The sequence below is a fragment of the Antedon bifida genome, chromosome 6, assembly GCF_963402885.1.
Source record: "Antedon bifida chromosome 6, ecAntBifi1.1, whole genome shotgun sequence".
NCBI classification, from domain to species: Eukaryota; Metazoa; Echinodermata; class Crinoidea; order Comatulida; family Antedonidae; genus Antedon; species Antedon bifida.
In genome coordinates this window covers 6,227,665-6,248,471 of record NC_136231.1, presented here as the reverse complement: position 1 = coordinate 6,248,471, position 20,807 = coordinate 6,227,665, and the positions used below count along the sequence as shown (strand labels likewise).

At 34.8% G+C, this 20,807-nt stretch overlaps 1 protein-coding gene across 1 annotated transcript; it reads left to right on the top strand.

Annotated features, from left to right (window-relative positions):
* Positions 1-4,812: 4,812 nt before the first annotated feature.
* LOC144845148 (uncharacterized) lies at positions 4,813-20,761 on the top strand. Its single transcript, XM_078702302.1, has 6 exons — positions 4,813-4,925; positions 7,678-7,775; positions 9,007-9,273; positions 10,605-10,747; positions 11,993-12,114; positions 17,837-20,761. The coding sequence occupies exons 1-6, from the start codon at positions 4,813-4,815 to the stop codon at positions 19,044-19,046; spliced, it is 1,953 nt and encodes a 650-aa protein (XP_078558428.1). The 3' UTR covers positions 19,047-20,761.
* The last annotated feature ends 46 nt before the right edge of the window (positions 20,762-20,807 follow it).

Below are 20,807 nucleotides of genomic sequence, written 5' to 3'. Positions count from 1 at the left end.
GAAAGGACAAAATTGCCGAAAGGACAAAAATTGGCGTAAGGACAAAAATTGGCGTACGGTCTAACTAAATATAAACGTTGAGGGCAGCATAGTAATTTAAAACCACGTGACTGAAACCACTCTGTTGTGTGTCCAGTCCTGATGGGGAATAAAAACATAATCATGGAAGGCTTGTGTTAAGCTAGCCAACAATATAGGCCAGCCGACAATAAGCCAGCCCACTTTTATTTTTTCCAGCCAACAATAACTATGAAACACCGTTTGTGTATTTTTTACATTTTCAGTGTTACTTATGGTTTTCATTACAATTTGTTTTGTTTTTTGGGCCTATTTAATTTTAGTGCGTCGGGCTCTTATCAGTTGATCTCAATCTGCTCCCTAACACAGTGGTGTTTAATTAACCATGTTGGGTCGTTCCACTTTACTAGGAGGTAACTTTCAGACAGTTAACAAAAGTTTTTAATAAAAGAAAACAAAAAAATACAATAGGTACAAAAGAACAATGTTAGAGTGCTAAGAACTATTTATCAGGAGACTACTCCATTTAAAATAACTATGGTACATTAACAATAAGTATTGTGTAGAAAAAAAGCCCAAAAGGGCGGAGGCTGATACAGAAGGTAATAATAGAATATCATACTGAACTACGCCCGATAGGTAATCTGTTCCATAGGCATAGTGCGTACACTTAATCTGTTAAATATATTATTATTTAAATTATTTCTATTTTTGTAGCAATCTTCAAATATTGCACAAACAAATAAAAGTAATAATAATTTTAGTAGAACCAATGGTATGGTATACCAACTCCCTGTGTATACAATTCATTGAAAAATCACCAAAACAAATTTAAAGTGCAGTATAACGGTATGTAGATGCTAACTAGTACAATATGAATATATTATATATTACATAGAGATACTAATAATATAATATTAATTTGACATTAGAAAACAGAAATGGAAACCATATAGGTCAAATTCAACGTTTTGTGCTACAATCCTTTTCCTATTAGTAAAATGGACGAGTCCGCCAATTCGGCAAAACCACGCTGGTGGTTTTCAAATAAACCAAGTGTTTTAAAACTACTTATATAAAAAATCCTGTTGCCTTATCTTAAATACATTTACATATTACAAATAAGGAATAATAACTCTTAACTTTCGTGAAAAAATAAAGCGTTTTGGATAAGTAGTTTTTCAGCAACTGTAATTTTAGTTTTAACGTTACGTTCTGACTGCTCAGGAAAGCTTGGACGACTTCGAAAATTTTCGCCTATCCTTTAACACTAGCCGGTCACTGACAAACCAAAACACTGCTTCAAAAAAGGGGCTGTGCCGACGAAGTGTCTGAACCAATCACATTTTACTTTAGGTCATTAGAAAGCTTGATTGATTAGCTTTTGCATGGTGGAACAGCCAATATCATTGGATAACTAGGTCAAACGTTATGAACGTTTTTGTAAAGATCTCAACAAATTGGCAAAACAAGCCTATTCTTTAACACAGGGCAATTTTCAAATCGTCTAACTTTAAAAATCAATGCCGACGACGTTTTAAGTTTTTTTAAATTAAAAATAACATGACATCGTAGGTACTTAATTAGGCATTACAATGTCGAAACAGCCATAAAAATCGGTCAATTAATAACAAAGTTACATTGAAAAAACCTTTAAAAAATTGCTGTTTTTCGGTGATTTCGTGCCGTTTAGCGGAAATCGCCCGGATTTTTGGATACATAAAACAAATTGTAATGTATGGTATTAGAAATGAAATATTTGTGAGAAAACGGTGTATTGCTCCTGGGAGTCACTTGGTGGGATTATACTAGGGTACCTCTTTAGTCGTCCAGTAAAAGTTGGAGTAGGCCTATGACCGCTGGTCCCGTTTACTCAGCCCTCATCTTTTAAATCTGAGTGTAACTCAATTACGATTTTTAATATTATAGTGAAATTTGATACTGTATTTGTGAGAAAACGGCGGATTGCTCCTGGGAGTTACTTGGTGGGATTATACTAGGGTACCTCCTTAGTCGTCCAGTATAAGTTAAAGTAGGACCGCTGGTCCCGTTTACTCAGCATTTATCTTTTAAATCTGAGTGTAAAATTACGATTTTTAATATTATAGTGAAGTTTACTCAGCATTTATCTTTTGAATTTTATACTGTATTTGTAAGAAAACGGCGGATTTAAAAGGTGAAGGCTGAGTAAACGGGACCAGTGGTCATACTCTAACTTTCACTGGACGACTAAGGAGGTACCCTAGTATAATCCCACCAAGTGACTCCCAGGAGCAATCCGCCGTTTTCTCACAAATAGCCTACAGTATAAAATTTCACTATATATAAAAAATCGTAATTGAGTTACACTCAGATTTTTAAAAGATAAATGCTGAGTAAACGGGACCAGTGGTCATACTCTAATTTATACTGGACGACTAAGGAGGTACCCTAGTATAATCCCACCAAGTAACTCCCAGGAGCAATCTGCCGTTTTCTCACAAATACAGTATCCAATTTCACTATAATATTAAAAATCGTAATTGAGTTACACTCAGATTTTTAAAAGATAAATGCTGAGTAAACGGGACCAGCGGTCCTACTTTAACTTATACTGGACGACCAAGGAGGTACCCTAGTATAATCCCATCAAGTAACTCCCATGAGCATTCCGCCGTTTTCTCACAAATACAGTATCAAATTTCACTATAATATTAAAAATCATAATTGAGTTACACTCAGATTTAAAAGATGAAGGCTGAGTAAACGGGAACACTACAGCGGTCCTACTCTAACTTATACTGGACGACTAAGGGTACCCTAGTATAATCCCACCAAGTGACTCCCAGGAGCAATCCGCCGTTTTCTCACAAATATTTAATTTCTAATACCATAAAAACCATAAGTAACACTGAAAATGTAAAAAATACACAAACGGTGTTTCATAGTTATTGTTGTGGCTGGAAAAAATAAAAGTGGGAAGGCTTATTGTCGGCTGGCCTATATTGTTGGCCTTCCATGATTATGTTTTTATTCCCCATCAGGACCGGACACACAGATTGGTTTCAGTCACGTGGTTTTAAATTACTATGCTGCCCTCAACGTTTATATTTAGTTAGACTGTACGCCAATTTTTGTCCTTTCGGCAATTTTGTCCTTTCGGCAATTTTTTTCCTTACGCCAATTTTTGTCCTTACGCCAATGTTTGTCCTTACGCCAATTTAACCATACGGCAATTTGTTCATATGGCAATGTGTTTGTGTGTCCGTACGGCAATATTTGTTTGTCACTCGAGGAATTATGTCTTTAACGCCATTAGTTTGCCTTACGGGAGCGGAATTGTTCGTACGGCAACGTTTGTCTATTTTGGCCCTAATGGCCGCCCATAGACTTGAGGCCGAGTTGACTTGGGGCCGACTTGACGTGGGGCCGACTTGACTTTGGCCGAGACGGTTTGGGGCCGACTTGACCTGCACCCCTATTATTGTATTTTTATGTGTATGCACTGCCTTTGTTAAACCGTAACAATTGTCGTATTCGATTGGGAACTTTCGTTGTCAACGTAAAGATTCGTTGAGTATTTTTTGTATTCGAATTGTAAATTTGTGCTCAACAGAAAGTCATTCGAATAGAAAACGTTGACAACGAAAGCTTTTTCGTTAAGAACAATCTCAACGCTCAAAATACTCCGTTAAAGAAGTACTCAACGGAAAAACTGTACTCAACGGTGAAAGTCTAAATTTCGATCCAAGTCGGCCCCAGGTCAACTCGGCCCCAAGTCAACTCGGCCCTACGTCAACTCGGCCCCAATTCAACTCGGCCTCACGTCAACTCGGCCAAAAAATAATCGGTCAACTCGGCCCATTAAAGTATGGAACGCAAAAAGTGCAAAGGAAGGGGATTGATATTTCTTCACATTTTTTTTACCTATGAATAATTCTGACTTTTAATGAATATTAATATTTAGACAATGATACATTTAGCAACAAAAATAAGAATGATAAGCAATCATTATTACTTATTACAATGAACATTTGGATAATAAATAGGAACACATTGTAGGCCCAATAATGATGATGCACGTACGTCGGCGCGTATGTTCGTTCGTGCGTCAAAATTCAATCATGTCCGATATGCGAGGACATGAACTATTAGGTGTAGTAATTAGATTGTTTGGTTGAATCATTGAGGTATAAAATATTAATGTTAACTATGGTTGAATCACGCGTAGATTTTCTTCAGTGCTGCATATCCATTTGATTAGGCGACAACATCTGAAACCAATTCGTAGCTGCGCCTCCCTGCGCCTTTGCTAGCTATTTCGATATCTACAACTGCTACGTGTTTTCGCTGACCGGGGGATTCCCCTTTTTTAAAAACGCAAATCATGGACAAAAACGAGGCACGCCAAAACGATGTACGATCATGTTTTCTATGGCCAAATGGTGGAACGTAGGCCTACGTCTTCGATTTACTAAAATGCTGTACCTGCACGTGTTTTTGTAACACGCGGGTACTTCTATTCATATCGGCAATGAGATCATTTTTTATATGAGTATTTTTCTTATTTCTTCATTTTTTTTAAAGCGTGGATAGTAATAATCATAATAATATTAAGCACTTTTTGCGTTCCATACTTTATTGTGGCCGAGTTGACCGATTAGTTTTTGGCCGAGTTGACGTGAGGCCGAGTTGACTTGAGGCCGAGTTGACTTGGGGCCGACTTGACGTGGGGCCGACTTGACTTTGGCCGAGACGGTTTGGGGCCGACTTGACCTGCACCCATAATACCGTAAACACATTTTGGCGAATAGAATGTGGATCACGAAAAAATCTCCTGTGAATGGACTTTCCCAAGTTGGGACCTCTGAGTCTGAGAAGGAAATATTTGATTCCATTAAAACGCCACTAAGGAAAGGTGATACGTGGTAAATAAGGTTTACTTAATTTCATATCATCAAATATTCTAGCTAACCTACTCTTATTTATAGGCTAGGTTTTTAGGCCTATACTACGGGGAACAGACGATCGGGACCACGGACGATCGGGACCACGGACGATCGGGCCCAGACGATCGGGCCCATTGTAAGACGATCGGGCCCAAAGCGGGAGACGATCGGGCCCAACAAGGTTTTAAGACGATCGGGACCAGAGACATCGGGCCCAGACGATCGGGCCCAACAAATAAGACGATCGGGCACGTTTTATTTTGGTCGCAATTAAACCAACTGTTGGAATTTTTTATGGCGCGCGCCACTCTAGCTATGCAATTTTTATCATATTATCGGTCGTGTTTTTTTAATCGATTGGGTTTTATTGCATCGCGCTATTTTCTTTGTATATTTTGGCCCACTAAATATTCGTGATCGTTTTTATATTATAGGTATGCCTACTGTAGATTATTTATTTTACCGTCTGTATATTTTTAGACGATGAGTATTTTTATTTAATTATATATTTCATTTACTTTATTATTACAGGTGAGGAGGAGAGGCGATGTGCTTTTCAAAATATGATTGTTTATAATTATACTAATTGATGTTTAAATGTAATTATTAATCAGTATCCGGATATTCACCCCCTGGACATTTACCCCCCGGAAAACTACCCCCCGGACAACCACCACCTGGACAACTACCCCCTTAGGACAACTACCCCTTTAGGACAACTACCCCCTTAGGACAACAACCCCCTTAGGACAACTACCCCCTGGACAACTACCCCCTGGACAATTACCCCCTAGGAACAACCTGACTCTGCAACAGTGTATAATAGGTAGTTGACCGGGGATAATTATCCTAAGGGGGTAGTTGTCCTAAGGGGGTAGTTGTCCGGGGGGGTAGTTGTCCGGGGGGTTGTTATCCTAAGGGGGTAGTTGTCCGGGGAGTAGTTGTCCGGGGGGTAGTTGTCCTAAGGTGGTAGTTGTCCGGGTGGTAAACATCCGGGGGGTAACTGTCTAGGGGGTAGGTGTTCTAGAACCTTATTAATCAATATAATAAATGTCAATGGTCGAATAATTTCATGTGGTGGTAGTAGGAGATGAGACGAGTAACCTTCCCCTGTTGTTCTTCAGCACATGATTTTGTTGATCATGCCACAATCCGGGGATTCCCCTTTAAATAAAACGTAGCGTGTTACGAACTAAACATCAAAGCGGTAACAGTTGCCTACCAAAGTGGAAACAGTTTGAATTTATGACACTTTTTAAATTATGTTCTCTGTCATAATAGTTGCAGTAAAATAAAAAGCAAATAAAAAAAAGTGTGTCTTTATTATACATAATGGTAATGCCGTTGGTTGGTACACTTTTGTGGGTAAATCACACCTTTTTATTTATATTCTTCTATCCATATAGTGTCTTGTCATTATACGCTACGGTACTAGATTCATTCCTCAATCAACAGGCCTACCCAAAAACACGTAATCTAGTATCCACTTGTATAGTGTATGCATAGACCGTCTCATAAAAAATACTTTTAGTATTACTAATTATAAACTATTTTAACTATTAATTTCTGATATTTTTTTACAATGATTTTCAAAGAGCACACATTCACCAACGTTTTGCAACCACCTGTAAAATAAATTGAAAACAAACATTATATACATTATTAGGCCTAAATAAACATTCATCCCTTATACTTATAGTTATACCTAACAAATATTGACCAGAACCAATTACAACCGCAAAAGCGTATCAGCAACGCTTCATACCGAATACCGATACCCGATATTATCGGAACCAAAATAAAAGGCGATCGACATTACCATATCAAACACAAGACTATCGGGCTCTGCGCTAAGACGATCGGGCCCAGCGAATGAGACGATCGGGACCAAAATGGTTCCTAAAACATGAGACGATCGGGCCAACACATGAGACGATCGGGCCCAACGCTGAAGACGATCGGGACCACGTTTTCTGGGCCCGATCGTCTTGGGCCCGATCGTCCGTGGTCCCGATCGTCTGATAACCCTATACTACTAGGCCTAGGCCTACTTAGCCTAGCCTTGGCCTAGTAATAAGTAAGCGTCCACTTTTCCTGGTCCCTAGAGTGCCACTTACTGTAAATCGTCATTGGAACAGTAACCATTAAGAGTGTTTGTGTGAATTCTTTTGCATGTAAGTTTGTACAAGATACCGTGTATGTAATAAAGGGAAAACCCTGAGTTAATCTTCTGAAAAAACATTACAAACTAGTAGTATCATTAAATTAGTTTTTGGTAATTAACGTGAAACTATCTCTACTTTTTTTTAGTTTTTACTGTTTTTACAGGCTAGCTAACCCTAGAACTAGTTTTGCTGTCTAATTTCTCGTTTCTTGATTACTTGGATATTTAGAGATAAAAATAAAATTGGATATTATAAACACTAAACAGGTTTATAAGACCTTTGGTCTGGGATAATAATTTGCAAATGTTGAATAATTATCAAAAATGCCAATATAAAATTAATATGTTGATAGATCATATGTATACTCTATCTAAGGATTTTTGTTTTTACATTGTTGTTGTTAAATTAGGATGTACAGTACTTCTTGTAACAAGTACATATCATATGATGTTTTATGGTTTATGTTTATAATTAACTTCCCTTTATACTTTTTATTTATCTTATTCTGTTTTATTTATTTTGCTGAAGTGTTGTAACAAACGTTACAATATGTGTTATTCTTAAAGGTACCTGGTGGACAGTAAATGGTTTAAGCAATGGAGAAAATATGTTGGACACAGTAATGATTTCCCAGGACCAGTAAATAACTCTCAGCTCTTAACAGGTACGTTTAAGTAACACAGTAGGCCTAAGGTTTTTACAACAGATTAGTGTTCCTGGATTTTACTGATGAGAAAAGAAGCCACCCCTTTGGTTTGCAGAAGCGATCTCGAAGGAAGCCATCTCGAAAAAATCCCATCTTGAAAATCAAGCCAATTGGGCTTTCTTTTCAAGTTAGTAATAGTATGGGCTTCTTTTTGAAGTAGACTGTATGTGAATGTCAAAGGAACAGAAATAACACATGCTTAAGATTTAGTTGGTGAATGTCAGATACAGTCACTGCCAAACTGTGTTTATCATACATCTATATATTAATGACCATACAACCCTTAATTAACTAAATAATCAAACCTCATATATTTATTTTACAGTTTATTGTTTTCCAAATGGTACTTTGATTACATCTTGTACTGTATCTCCTCCTTTTTTGCTTTTTTGGCAAATATGTAAAATTGGTAGAGAATCCCTAAATAATTATATTATTATAGTAGCAATACACAAACATTTTGAAGAGAAGGCCCCCACTTTAATTTGCAAAAGTAATCTCGAAAAGAAGCCCATCTCGAAAAGAAGCCCACCCAAAAGTCCAAACAAGATAATGCTTTGCATTGATATAAATTTATAAATAATTAACATGCTTATCAATTTATCAGTGTATAAAAAACATAAACATACTGGATTTGTAATATTATTTTGTTTTTTTATATTTGTTCTGCTGTTTTAATGCCATTCAATCATGTTTTAGAATGCAAATAAATAAATACCAACTGTAGGGTAGAGGATGTGCCTGGTTCAGTATTATTGATTATTATGATAACATAGTGAATAGGTTTTCTTGTTTGGTTTTCCTTAACTAAGCGTAGGCTATCTCCTCCTAGGCCAAGCTGAATTGGTGAACCTCCACGAAACGGCACAGCCTATGTGGCTATTTGTAAACATGGAAATAAATAATATAAAAATAATTGTTTAGTTCAAACATCTTTTATAATTTGATAAAAACCACATATTTGACGATCACTTCATTTTGCCTAAAATTGGGATGTTTCAGCCTAACATTGGAACGTTTCAGTCCACCCCTGTCAGGTCCTGAAAAACGTCCCTGATTCTTCTGTACTACTATGTTTTACAGTAGTCCAACACAAAACTAACTGATGCTTAATTTAGACATGGCGTGCAACATATTCCATACAGTGGAAAACTAATAAAAACCATATATTATATTACTGTATATTTAGTGGTGAATGGAGACTCTGTTTTGAAAGAGAACCTTAGAGATAACTTGGATTATGTATTGGTACCAACCACCGCATGGAAAAAACTTGTACTCTGGTATGGTATTATAGAAGGGCAGAAGCCGATCTCCCGTAAGGTGGTTGAGCATGGCATATTTATGAAGCGTTGCATGGTAGAAGTGTACTTGATGAAGTTAAAGCTTTGTAAGATTAGCAATCAGGGTCAGACTGATTTTGTTACCAAGCAGTTTAGCAAAAGCGATACTATTGGTACAGTAAATTTAGTTATTTTGTTTAAGTAGTCCTGGTTTTCCACATTTTTACCCGGCTTATTACAAAGATTACTGAATTTTGATGATGTGTTTTCTGCAGAATAATATAATCAAAAAGCTCAAATTTATGATTTTTAAGCCATTGTACGACCATGTGCAGTCATAATCTCCTCTCGATGATAAATAGAGGACTTTGTTTAGCTAAAAAACAACCAACTCCCAATTCAGATTTTGCCATGTACAGTATGAGGGTCGTCCTAAAATGTAATACTGTAATTAACTTGAACAGAGGGTAATTCAGAAGTACACTTATATGTGAAAGATCACTTTAAGGGGTGTGATCTCAGATCTCAGATATATCTGAGTTTTCTAGATCTAGAAAACTCCGATATCTGACTTTTCTAGATCTAGAAAACTCAGATATCTGACTTTTCTAGATCTAGAAAACCCAGATCATCAAATGGATCATTTCATTATTAATAGAGGGTAGCTTGTTTGAAATACTACAGTATTATACGTTTTCTTACTAATAATAATAATTATTGTAACTTGTAGTAGCAGCTTACGACTTAAATCATAAAGAAATACAGTATACACCTTTTAAAATGTATGCTTAGCATTTAGGCCTAGCCTAGCTAAGCAAACTCAATTCAAGGCTCAACGTGTGGGCGCTATCGCGAAGTATCGCGAAGAGTAGGCTTGGCCCTACTAGGCTAGAAGTGGTCAACTCGTACCCAAAATAACTCGTACCTATTCCCAACTTGGCTAACTCGTACATCAACCAACTCGTACCCACACCAACTCGTACCCGCACCAACTCGTACCATGGAGGTATATACCTCCATGCTCGTACATACCTTTTAAGCCTACATTTTAACGGTAACGTGCACTGTATTTTCTTTATGATTTAAGCCGTAGGCCGCTTCTACAATATTAGTAAGAAAACGTACACAGTAATCAGTTTTAATAATACTTTAGTATTTCAAATGACCTACCTTCTGATTAATAATGGAATGATCCAAATGACCTACCAACCAATCATATGATGATCTGAGTTTTCTAGCTCCATTCTGGAACTAGAAAACTCAGATATTGATATCTGAGTTTTCTAGATCTAGGAAAGTCAGATATCTGAGTTTTCTAGATTTAGAAAAGTCTGATATCTGAGTTTTCTAGATCTAGAAAACTCAGATATATCTGAGATCTGAGTTTTCTAGATCTGAGTTTTCTAGACACCCTTTTAAGGGAGAACTTATGGTAATTAGTGCAGTGGTGTTATTTTTCTATTAATCTATTATTTAGTTTCTTGTAAACTTTTTTAAATTATAGAAACAATTGAGAATGTTATGAGGGAGACTTTTGATATACCAGACAAGAGTGAGGTCCGAACATATATATACAGGAGCTATACATATGAACAACTTGCAAAGAAAGATAACACAGTACAAGATGAAGGACTGGACCAAGGACAGGTTTGTGGATTCAACATATTTACTAACCCAATCATGCAGCAAATCAAAATTGGTTATTATTCATTGAACCCTTGTGATTTTCAATGATCATCTTTTTTTTATTCCAATATCTTACCATTTTTGTGTGCGATATTTCTCTAACAATAAACAGAACATGTTGTAACTTGGTCAACATCTGAAGTTGTGCGTCTGACTTATTTTTTTACTGGTGTAAATGGAAAAATCCTACCACTAGGTATTTTTATTTATAATCTATACAAAAATGTAACTATATTGATACTGACGTCTCAAGTGATGAAAATGATATCCTTTTTTAGGAACTGGACAAAAAAGTACTATATGCAATTTAATTTAATTTGTTTTCCTCCATTGAGATAAATTATGTTATGCTCATAAAACAAATACATTTTTTTACCTTCTTACCCTATTTTTTAAAGGCCTGTTTTTGTATATACAAGGTGGGAATGGAGTCGTTTTAATTTAAAAGAAAAATTAAAACAATAATTTATTGATAATATGCTTTAGCTTTCCAAAGTATGAAGTGGTCAATTAAGAAGTGGTCACTTTTTCTAGCATTGAGACTATCTTTGACATAAATAGCTATCCCACCTCCTCAACGTTCGTTTCTGTTTTTTGAGAAGATTGTACTGAGATTTGAGGCTGTCTGAGTACTACATAAAAACCCCAATCTGTTTCTTGGTTAGTAACAGATTTAGTTCATCATATTTGTTAATAAGCTACTGTGCATTGGTAAACGAAGTGGCTGGTAGTTGTTGGATGGATTTCAGTGGGTGGCAGTGTCATCATTGTTCTAATTGGAATTTTTATTTCACCTAATTACTTTAGTCCTTTTATTCTCCCTTTGGAAACAATGAATTAATACTCTGATCTTCCATAGAACCTTTCTACCCCCTCGTCTATAGGGATGGAATACATTCCATCCCTATATAAGTTGAACAGGTTCGTTCAATGTAAGTTCAAGCTATTAAACCCCAGACAGTTCACCAAACAGTGCAAAAAGTCACAAAAACAAAGTTATGGGACAAAAAAACAAGTCAAGGTGGCCATGGAGAGTGAGAGGCCACAGCTTCACCAGTGCCACTAATGTACTGGTAGGTTGAACAAAACAAACCTATTGTGTCAGACAGTTCAAATTACATTTTTTAATGTTATTATTTAATACTTATTAATACTTTATGTTATGTACAAGGAAGGTATCTTAACATGAAAATATTTTTTTATCAGGTTTTGTTCGTGGAACAACAAAACAATGATGGATCATGGCCCAGGCAAATATGTCCTAATCTTAATGAAACCTACCAAAAAACTACTAAAAGTACCAGCAAATCAGCTGCTAGCAGTTCTGTGTATGTACACTTGTTTACTTATTATTATTTATGCACACTAATTAGGTATTATACACCTGTAACATATATTCCTAAATTAGAGGTACGTCTGGTCACTTAAACCTAAGGCCCTCAAGTCAAGGTTACAGTTAGCCTGCCTTAGAGATGGTACTGTAACATAGCCTTTCTTATTATTATTAGCGGATAACTCCTTGTTATTGTATGAGATCAACAGTTTTTTTCTGTATTATTTAGTTATCCGCTTGGTAGAGCAGATAACTCCTTGTTATTGTATGGGATCAATATTTTTTTTCTGTATTATTAGTTATCCGCTTGGTATACCAAGCGGATAACTCCTTGTTATTGTATGAGATCAACAGTTTTTTGGTTATCCGCAACTTAGAAGTTGCGGATAACCCTTGTGATTGTAAATATCTTTTTTTTTTAGTTATCCGCACTTGGCGGATAACTCCTTGTTATTGTATGGGATCAATATTTTTTTTTTCTGTATTATTCTTTCTTTCTCGCTATTTTTGTGCAGCGCTTTTCTCTGGCATTAGAGGACGTGTTTGGAAAATCATAGATCTATTGTATAAAAACATTCAAGGGCATGTCAAATTTGGAGATATATATACAGAGGCATTCAGTATTGAACAAGGTGTGAAACAAGGGTGTGTCCTTTCACCGGTGTTGTTCTGCATATTTATAAATGAGTTTACAAAACTTCTGAGATCCCATGATATCGGTGTAAGAATTAATGATATTTGGTTAGGGGGGTTGTTTTGGGCTGATGATGTTGTCTTGATTGCAGACAATGAACACGAAATGAAAAATATGTTATATCTCGCGGACCAATTTTCACAAGTTTGGAAATTGCAATTTAATTATGAAAAGTCCAATGGCATGGTTATTGGCAAGCGTACTGATAAAACTAAAATTTGGAAATTAGGTAACCATGGTATTTCAGAAGTAGATCACTATAAATATTTGGGCGTATATATATCTCGTAACCTTAATGATCACTTCCATATTGATAATGTAATTAAGAAAGGGAATCGCCTCATTGCGTATATAAAATCTATTATTGACAATTGTAATAACTTAAATCGAGTATATTATGGTAATATCTTGTGGAAAGCAATCGCTCTTCCTTCAATTAACTATGCATGTTCTGTGTGGTGCGGTAGTAGTTGCGATACCGATAAACTTGAACGGTTGCAACTTCAAATGGCCCGATGCATTTTGAAAGCATCTCGTAATACTCCACGAACAGCATTATACGGTGATCTTGGCTGGATACCTATATCAGACTTACAAAATAATTTCAGAATTAATTTCATAGATCGAGTTTTAAAGATGGAAAAAAGTCGATGGCCGAGGTTATTACTTGATTCTTTAATTGCCTTCAATTGTGATTTTAATGACTTCAATTATAAGATTCTAAGCTGTATAGAAAATATATTTAAGAAAGGTAACACCAATGATATATTTGATTGTATTCGTAACTCCAAAGATATTCCCAATACATTCTGGCCGTCTGCAGTCAAACAAGCCCTTAGTGAAGCTTCAATTCAAAATTGGAGTGAAGAAGTAACCAGTAAGTCTTCACTTAGTGATTATATTACATTAAAAACAATTCCTAATCTTGAGAATTACTTGTTAGATAATACGGACTTTGAGGGGGTAAATCTTAAGTTTAAATTACGATCAAATACTCTCCCACTTGAAGGTAGAATATGTAATTGGACACCAGAATGTAATGGTTTGTGTAAACTTTGTAGTGATAATTGTAAAGAAAATATCAGACACTTTTTATTTGAATGTCCTGCGTTCAATGAGATAAGGACCGATGAAAATACAAGGTTAAAGTTACAACTGCAATCATTTGATTATAATGAAATTTGGGAGTTATTCATTAATGGGAACTCTGATGTTAAATTACAACTTACTCTGGGAAGTGATAATTATCTCTTCAGCAAGGAAGTTATGAATATTCTTGATAGGTTTTGTAAAGCATATGTTAAAAGATTATGGAAAAAGCGCTCTCAATTAATTAATAAAGAAAATAGATAAATTAAGAGGCGTCTGGTTCTGTATTGCAGTGTCATTTTGTAATTAGGTTTAGTTGTGGTGCGGATAACTAACTCGTCAAAGTGACGAGTTTCATGTCTAGTTCTTCTTTCCTTCCTTCCTTTTTGTGAGTCGCGTTTCTCTAAAATGTGTAAACATAACATTTCATAACTTTGACAACATATGGGCATTTACGTGAAGTTGTGCACCTCCTATTTTTGAATGACGTCATAGTTGCGCAACGTGACTTACGCGCAATTTTATGAATTTCAATGATTGATCATAGATTAAAAACCAAAAGTCATTTAGTATTGACACTTTGACAAAATTTAAGTCATATCAGGGGCAAACTTTCTACGGATTAAAAATGGCATGTTTCACAAGAAGTTACGCGCGCACGCGCATTTAAAATTTCAAAATGCGCAAAATTAATTTCTAATCAACTTTTTACGCGTTTCTTGTCATTTTGAGCATGTCAAAAATTCCCACGGGCGCGCAATTTTTTACGCACGCGGTGCGCACGTAGCATTAAAAACATTTTTTTCTCTTGAATTATATTTTTCAAGCCTTTCCTAGTAATTTTGAAAACAATTTAGACCTTTTCCAGTTTAAATAACGCCATACGAACACGTTGAATTAGACAATTCGTGCACGTTTTTTATGAAAAAGCTTAAAAAATCGTCAAAATTATGTCTTTTTTTAAACAGTCATAGTTTCTAAAGTAAACCGTTAACCGTTTATTTTTATTACAAAATCTAGAAGTTGATGAGTTGTAGATATCAGATCATGCATCGATAAGGCTAAAAAAACATTGTGACGTCATCGTATGGCCACACGAATGTAAAATATATGATTTTTGTCTCTTTCGTTATTGCTCATCACATTCAATGGAGCGCATCACGCTTATCTGTATTCCTTTTTCTCCTACATTTATATATTGTGTAGGTCAATCAACTTTCTTTAGCATGAGATAAAAATATTTTAATTTTTATGACGTCATCAGGCCTAAAAATTTTAATTACGTGGGTCATTAATTTCATCTTTACAGTAAATTTTAATCTGTAATAGCTCGTAAGAATAAAATGTGATAATCACGATTAAAACGTTTTCTGGAAGCTATTGGATTGTAGATACGAATTCATGTAAACATTTTGCCAATCGGATGTTGTGACGTCATCATATGGCCAGTTGAATAAAAAAAGTTGTATTTTCATATTTTGCGTAATAGTTCATCACATTTAAAAGGGTGCGCATCTATATTTTACGTATTCAAATTTCTTCTACACGTTAATATGTTGTTCCTGAGATAATTTCCTTCTGAAATTGCTATCTAAGTGTTTCATTTTGATACCGTCGCCATGTTAAAAATTGGAATAAATGGCGGGTCCCGTAATTTCACCTATTCTACACTGTATGTAATATGTATACAGATTATACTGTTTGCATGTATATACTATATGACACAAAATTGACAGAATTCAGCACTAACAGCATATCATATTCTTCAGTTCTTGTCATAATGCCATAATCTTTATCTGTGTGCAATATTCCAATGTATGACGTGCATGTGGCGTTTGTCGTGGTGCGGATAACTAACTCGTCAAAGTGACGAGTTTCATGTCTAGTGTCTAGTCTTCTTTCCTTCCTTCCTTTTTGTGAGTCGCGTTTCTCTAAAATGTGTAAACATAAAATTTCATAACTTTGACAACATATGGGCATTTACGTGAAGTTGTGCACCTCCTATTTTTGAATGACGTCATAGTTGCGCAACGTGACTTACGCGCAATTTTATGAATTTCAATGATTGATCATAGATTAAAAACCGAAAGTCATTTAGTATTGACACTTTGACAAAATTTAAGTCATATCAGGGGCAAACTTTCTACGGATTAAAAATGGCATGTTTCACAAGAAGTTACGTGCGTACGCGCATTTAAAATTTCAAAATGCGCAAAATTAATTTCTAATCAACTTTTTACGCGTTTCTTGTCATTTGAGCATGTCAAAAATTCCCACGGGCGAGCAATTTTTTACGCACGCGGTGCGCACGTAGCGTTAAAAACATATTTTTTTCTCTTGAATTATATTTTTCAAGTCTTTCCTAGTAATTTTGAAAACAATTTAGACCTTTTCCAGTTTAAATAACGCTATACGAACACGTTGAATTAGACAATTCTTGCGCGTTTTTTATGAAAAAGCTTAAAAAATCGTCAAAATTATGTCTTTTTTTAAACAGTCATAGTTTCTAAAGTAAACCGTGAACCGTTTATTTTTATTACAAAATCTAGAAGTTGATGAGTTGTAGATATCGGATCATGCATCGATAAGGCTAAAAAAACATTGTGACGTCATCGTATCGCCACACGAATGTAAAATATAGGATTTTTGTCTCTTTCGTTATTGCTCATCACATTCAATGGAGCGCATCACGCTTATCTGTATTCCTTTTTCTCCTACATTTATATATTGTGTAGGTCAATCAACTTTCTTTAGCATGCGATAAAAATATTTTAATTTTTATGACGTCATCATGCCTAAAAATTTTAATTACATGGGTCATTAATTTCATCTTTACAGTACATTTTAATCTGTAATAGCTCGTAAGAATAAAATGTGATAATCACGATTAAAACGTTTTCTGGAAGCTATTGGATTGTAGATACGAATTCATGTAAACATTTTGCCAATCGGATGTTGTGACGTCATCATATGGCCAGTTGAATAAAAAAAGTTGTATTTTCATATTTTGCGTAATAGTTCATCACATTGAAAAGGGTGCGCATCTATATTTTACGTATTCAAATTTCTTCTACATGTTAATATGTTGTTCCTGAGATAATTTCCTTCTGAAATTGCTATCTAATTGTTTCATTTTGATACCGTCGCCATGTTAAAAATTGGAATAAATGGCGGGTCCCGTAATTTCACCTATTCTACACTGTATGTAATATGTATACAGATTATACTGTTTGCATGTATATACTATATGACACAAAATTGACAGAATTCAGCACTAACAGCATATCATATTCTTCAGTTCTTGTCATAATGCCATAATCTTTATCTGTGTGCAATATTCCAACGTATGACGTGCACGTGGCGTTTGTCGTGGTGCGGAAAACTAACTCGTCAAAGTGACGAGTTTCATGTCTAGTTCTCCTTTCACATCGCTTAGCAAAGTTCCAAAGTTTACACACCGGGATACACGCCATACAAAACACTGTTGTGTTTGTGTAAGCGATGTGAAAGGGGTATAGATTTTGTTGCAATATAGATAATGTTGATATAAAGTTTGCGGTACACCACGTGTATTAGTTCTGAAAAGAACTGTTGAGTTTCTCGACGTTTCGATCAATATGCTTTGATCGAGGTGTATGTACCGCAAACTTTATATCAACATTTGATTTCGCCATGCAAACAAAATATAGATAATGTCTAGAGGTTACATGTAGTTAGTTCAATTTGTAAAGTACAATTTGTATAGTGAGCTTTCACATCGGGACAGTAAATGAAAGGTGACAGTAATTTATACAAAAGATAAGTTTTGTTCATTATTGCCACTGTATTTTGTTGATTTAGTGTAACCAGGGAAGAATGTAATTGTTAATGCCCTCGTTTTGCATGTACCAAGACTACTTTATAAGGTAACATCATATTAATATTTACTTTTTAGTGCTTCCTGTCTAGCATTGGAAGAAGCTAAAGAAAAAAAATCATTATCTGCTGAAGTGATCAATGACATTAGTGAAAAAGTTCTTCTGTGTTCCATATGCCATGAGGTATTTCAAACTCCAAAGACCCTAGGCTGTCAGCACTCGTTTTGCCTGAAGTGCATTCAAGATTGGGTGAAAAAAAGTGGTGGTAAGTTAACATGCCCAATGTGCCGTCAAAAGTTCCAGGTTCCAAGTAACGGCGTGGTTGGCCTACCATCGAGTTATTTCATCAACCAACTACTGGAGTATACTAAAGAAAAGAAAGAAAATGTAGCAAGTTTGAAAAGTTGTGTTATGTGTAATAAGGAAGCCACTGCACACTGTATGGAGTGTTCTACATTTCTGTGTAAGCAGTGTGGTGAAAATCACTACAAGATTCCTTCTTGTCGTGACCATACTGTGATGTCATTAGACAAGTATATGGCCATGGATGCGACAGAACGTACTGCAGCAAAGCCAGTTTTGTGTCCAAAACACACAAGTGTTGCTGTTGAGTTTTACTGTGGCACCTGTTCTGTACCTGTCTGCATGAAATGCACTGTTGTCACTCATAAAAAGCATAATTTACAAGAGCTTGATGCAGCATTTGAAAGATTTAAAGATAAAGCAAATAACATCTTGTCTGGGTGTTCAACTAAAGAGAAAGAACTAAAAGCAGAATTGGAGCAACACAACCTCGATACAGAGAAGCAGAATCAGTCAGTAAAGCAATGCCAAGCTCAATTAAAACAACATGCTGAAATCCTTCATAAGAAAATTACCCAGGCCACACAACTCTTGTTGGATGACCTAAACAAACAATATAAAAAAACTTCAGAATGTCGTCAGATAGAAAAAAAAGCTAAAGAAGAGAAAATAAAGCAACTGCAGAATGCCTCATTGTTCGTTGACACATTAGTCAAAGCACCTCAACCTAGTGCAGCCTTATTTGATGCCAGTAATGTTATGAACGAAGCTAGCAAAATGATTGGTAATTGCCAATATAACGACCAACGTTTTCCACATCATGGATATCATTACCAAGATCAACAACGAAGCCAATCATCAATATTATTTAATTTCCAACAAAATAGTTCATTAACTGCAAATGCCAGTTCAATTGGAACTATTCAATCCCAAATGATAACACATAAAAACAAAAAGCAACAATATTATAGTGGTGGGTGGTGAATTTCTTTTCAAAGAAATACAGCGTAATAATTCAATACTGTAGTATGGTGTATTCCCTCTTTTTTTAAATGGATATGTTCTCAAAATGATTATTATGTGAGTGTGAGTGTTTTCTCCAGAATTATTTCCATATACTTTAAAAATAAAGTACTCAAACTTATTGTAGATTCAAATGTTTTACCACAATTTAATCTAGAAGCCTTATTTGGACCGTGACTCTCGGAGATCTAATCAATGCTGTACAACACAAATTTTCTCTCTGATGGTCAAAGAATTGTAGTAGAATAAGAAAATGCTTTGTTGGTGTCTGTAGACTTTTTACTACTTTTCTATAAATAGTGTTATTTTTAGGTTAGTTTTTCATTTAATTTTAATTTATTTAGCATTATTTACCCAGAGTTATACAAACGTAAAATACAATAAAATATATTGTATAAGAAAAAAAGTTTTTTAAAATGTAGCACAATTAGAAACTCTGAGCAGGATTAACCCCAAAAAGTTTCAAGAAATGTACAGTATTTCAATTGGGATCTTGCAATCAATAATTATAATTGCACTTCAAGCATTAAGAAAAATTAATAATACATAGGCCTGATGTATTTTAATAACTAATGCTAACTGCTTTTTTTCAGGTGCATATAATTTAGAATTAAATAAGTATTAAAATATTTGTAAGGTTTGGTCCGTTTTCAACTCAATTTGTGCGGCAAACAAAACGTAGGAAACTATGCTTAGTGCTTTAGTATTAAATTCAAAATAGTGGCAGAATGAGGCCCGGGTAAAAAAATTGCACCTAACTTTAATTGCACTGAATAAAAAAATTAAAAAAAAACATTAGCACGACTTCACTATATAGAAAATTGTAACAATTTGTAGATAATAATGGTTTAAGTTTTCTGTGTATTAAATTAAAAACATCTTTTTTTTTGTGTCTAGCTTATTAAATAGAAATCTTGTACTTTAGCATACAGTTGTTTAGGTTATGTAATGTTACTATTGTATCCTACTAATAGTAATATGTGAATAATTATAGAGGTTTCAACTATATTAAACTGTAAATCCTGTGTCATTGTTCCATTATTGAACAGACCAAATTTAATAATAACCTACAAGATGATCACAACAAAATAATATCTTATCAATTTGGAAGTAGATGCGATACAGTATAGTAGATTAGTTGAAGAGCAATATAACATTTGCCATAATATTTAGTGTGGATGAATTAAAAAAGATGTTGCACTGTTCAATATTCGTTTGGATGTTAGTTCTTTTTCAATTAAAAACTGCTCTTACAGGTATACTATAATTTTTATAATTCTGTTTCAATCTTTAATGCTGGGCTTTCATCTGTAAACTAAAAATATATAGCGTATAATTATTATAATTGATAATTTTGTTTCAAATTAATTCTAAACAACTCTATTGTAAGGGCAATGAGACAAGCTATTGCTTCTAGTGCGGGCCCCAGTTATTGTCAAATAACTGAATAAATGTGTATGAATGAATGAAAATCTGTATGAAATCTTATGTTATTTTATTATTATTATGAGTACATCAACTTTCTGTACTCATATTTTAATGTACATGCATGTTGCGCAGATAACCTACGATTTTTGTGTACCGATTATCTCTTTATCTAAAGTGATGAATTTAAAATCTAGTTGTTTACTTTCTGTCATACAATATGTACATATTCAAGTAAATTGCTTAGTATACCATATTAAAACTTTCTATTGACAATGGTTGAGAATTATAAGATTT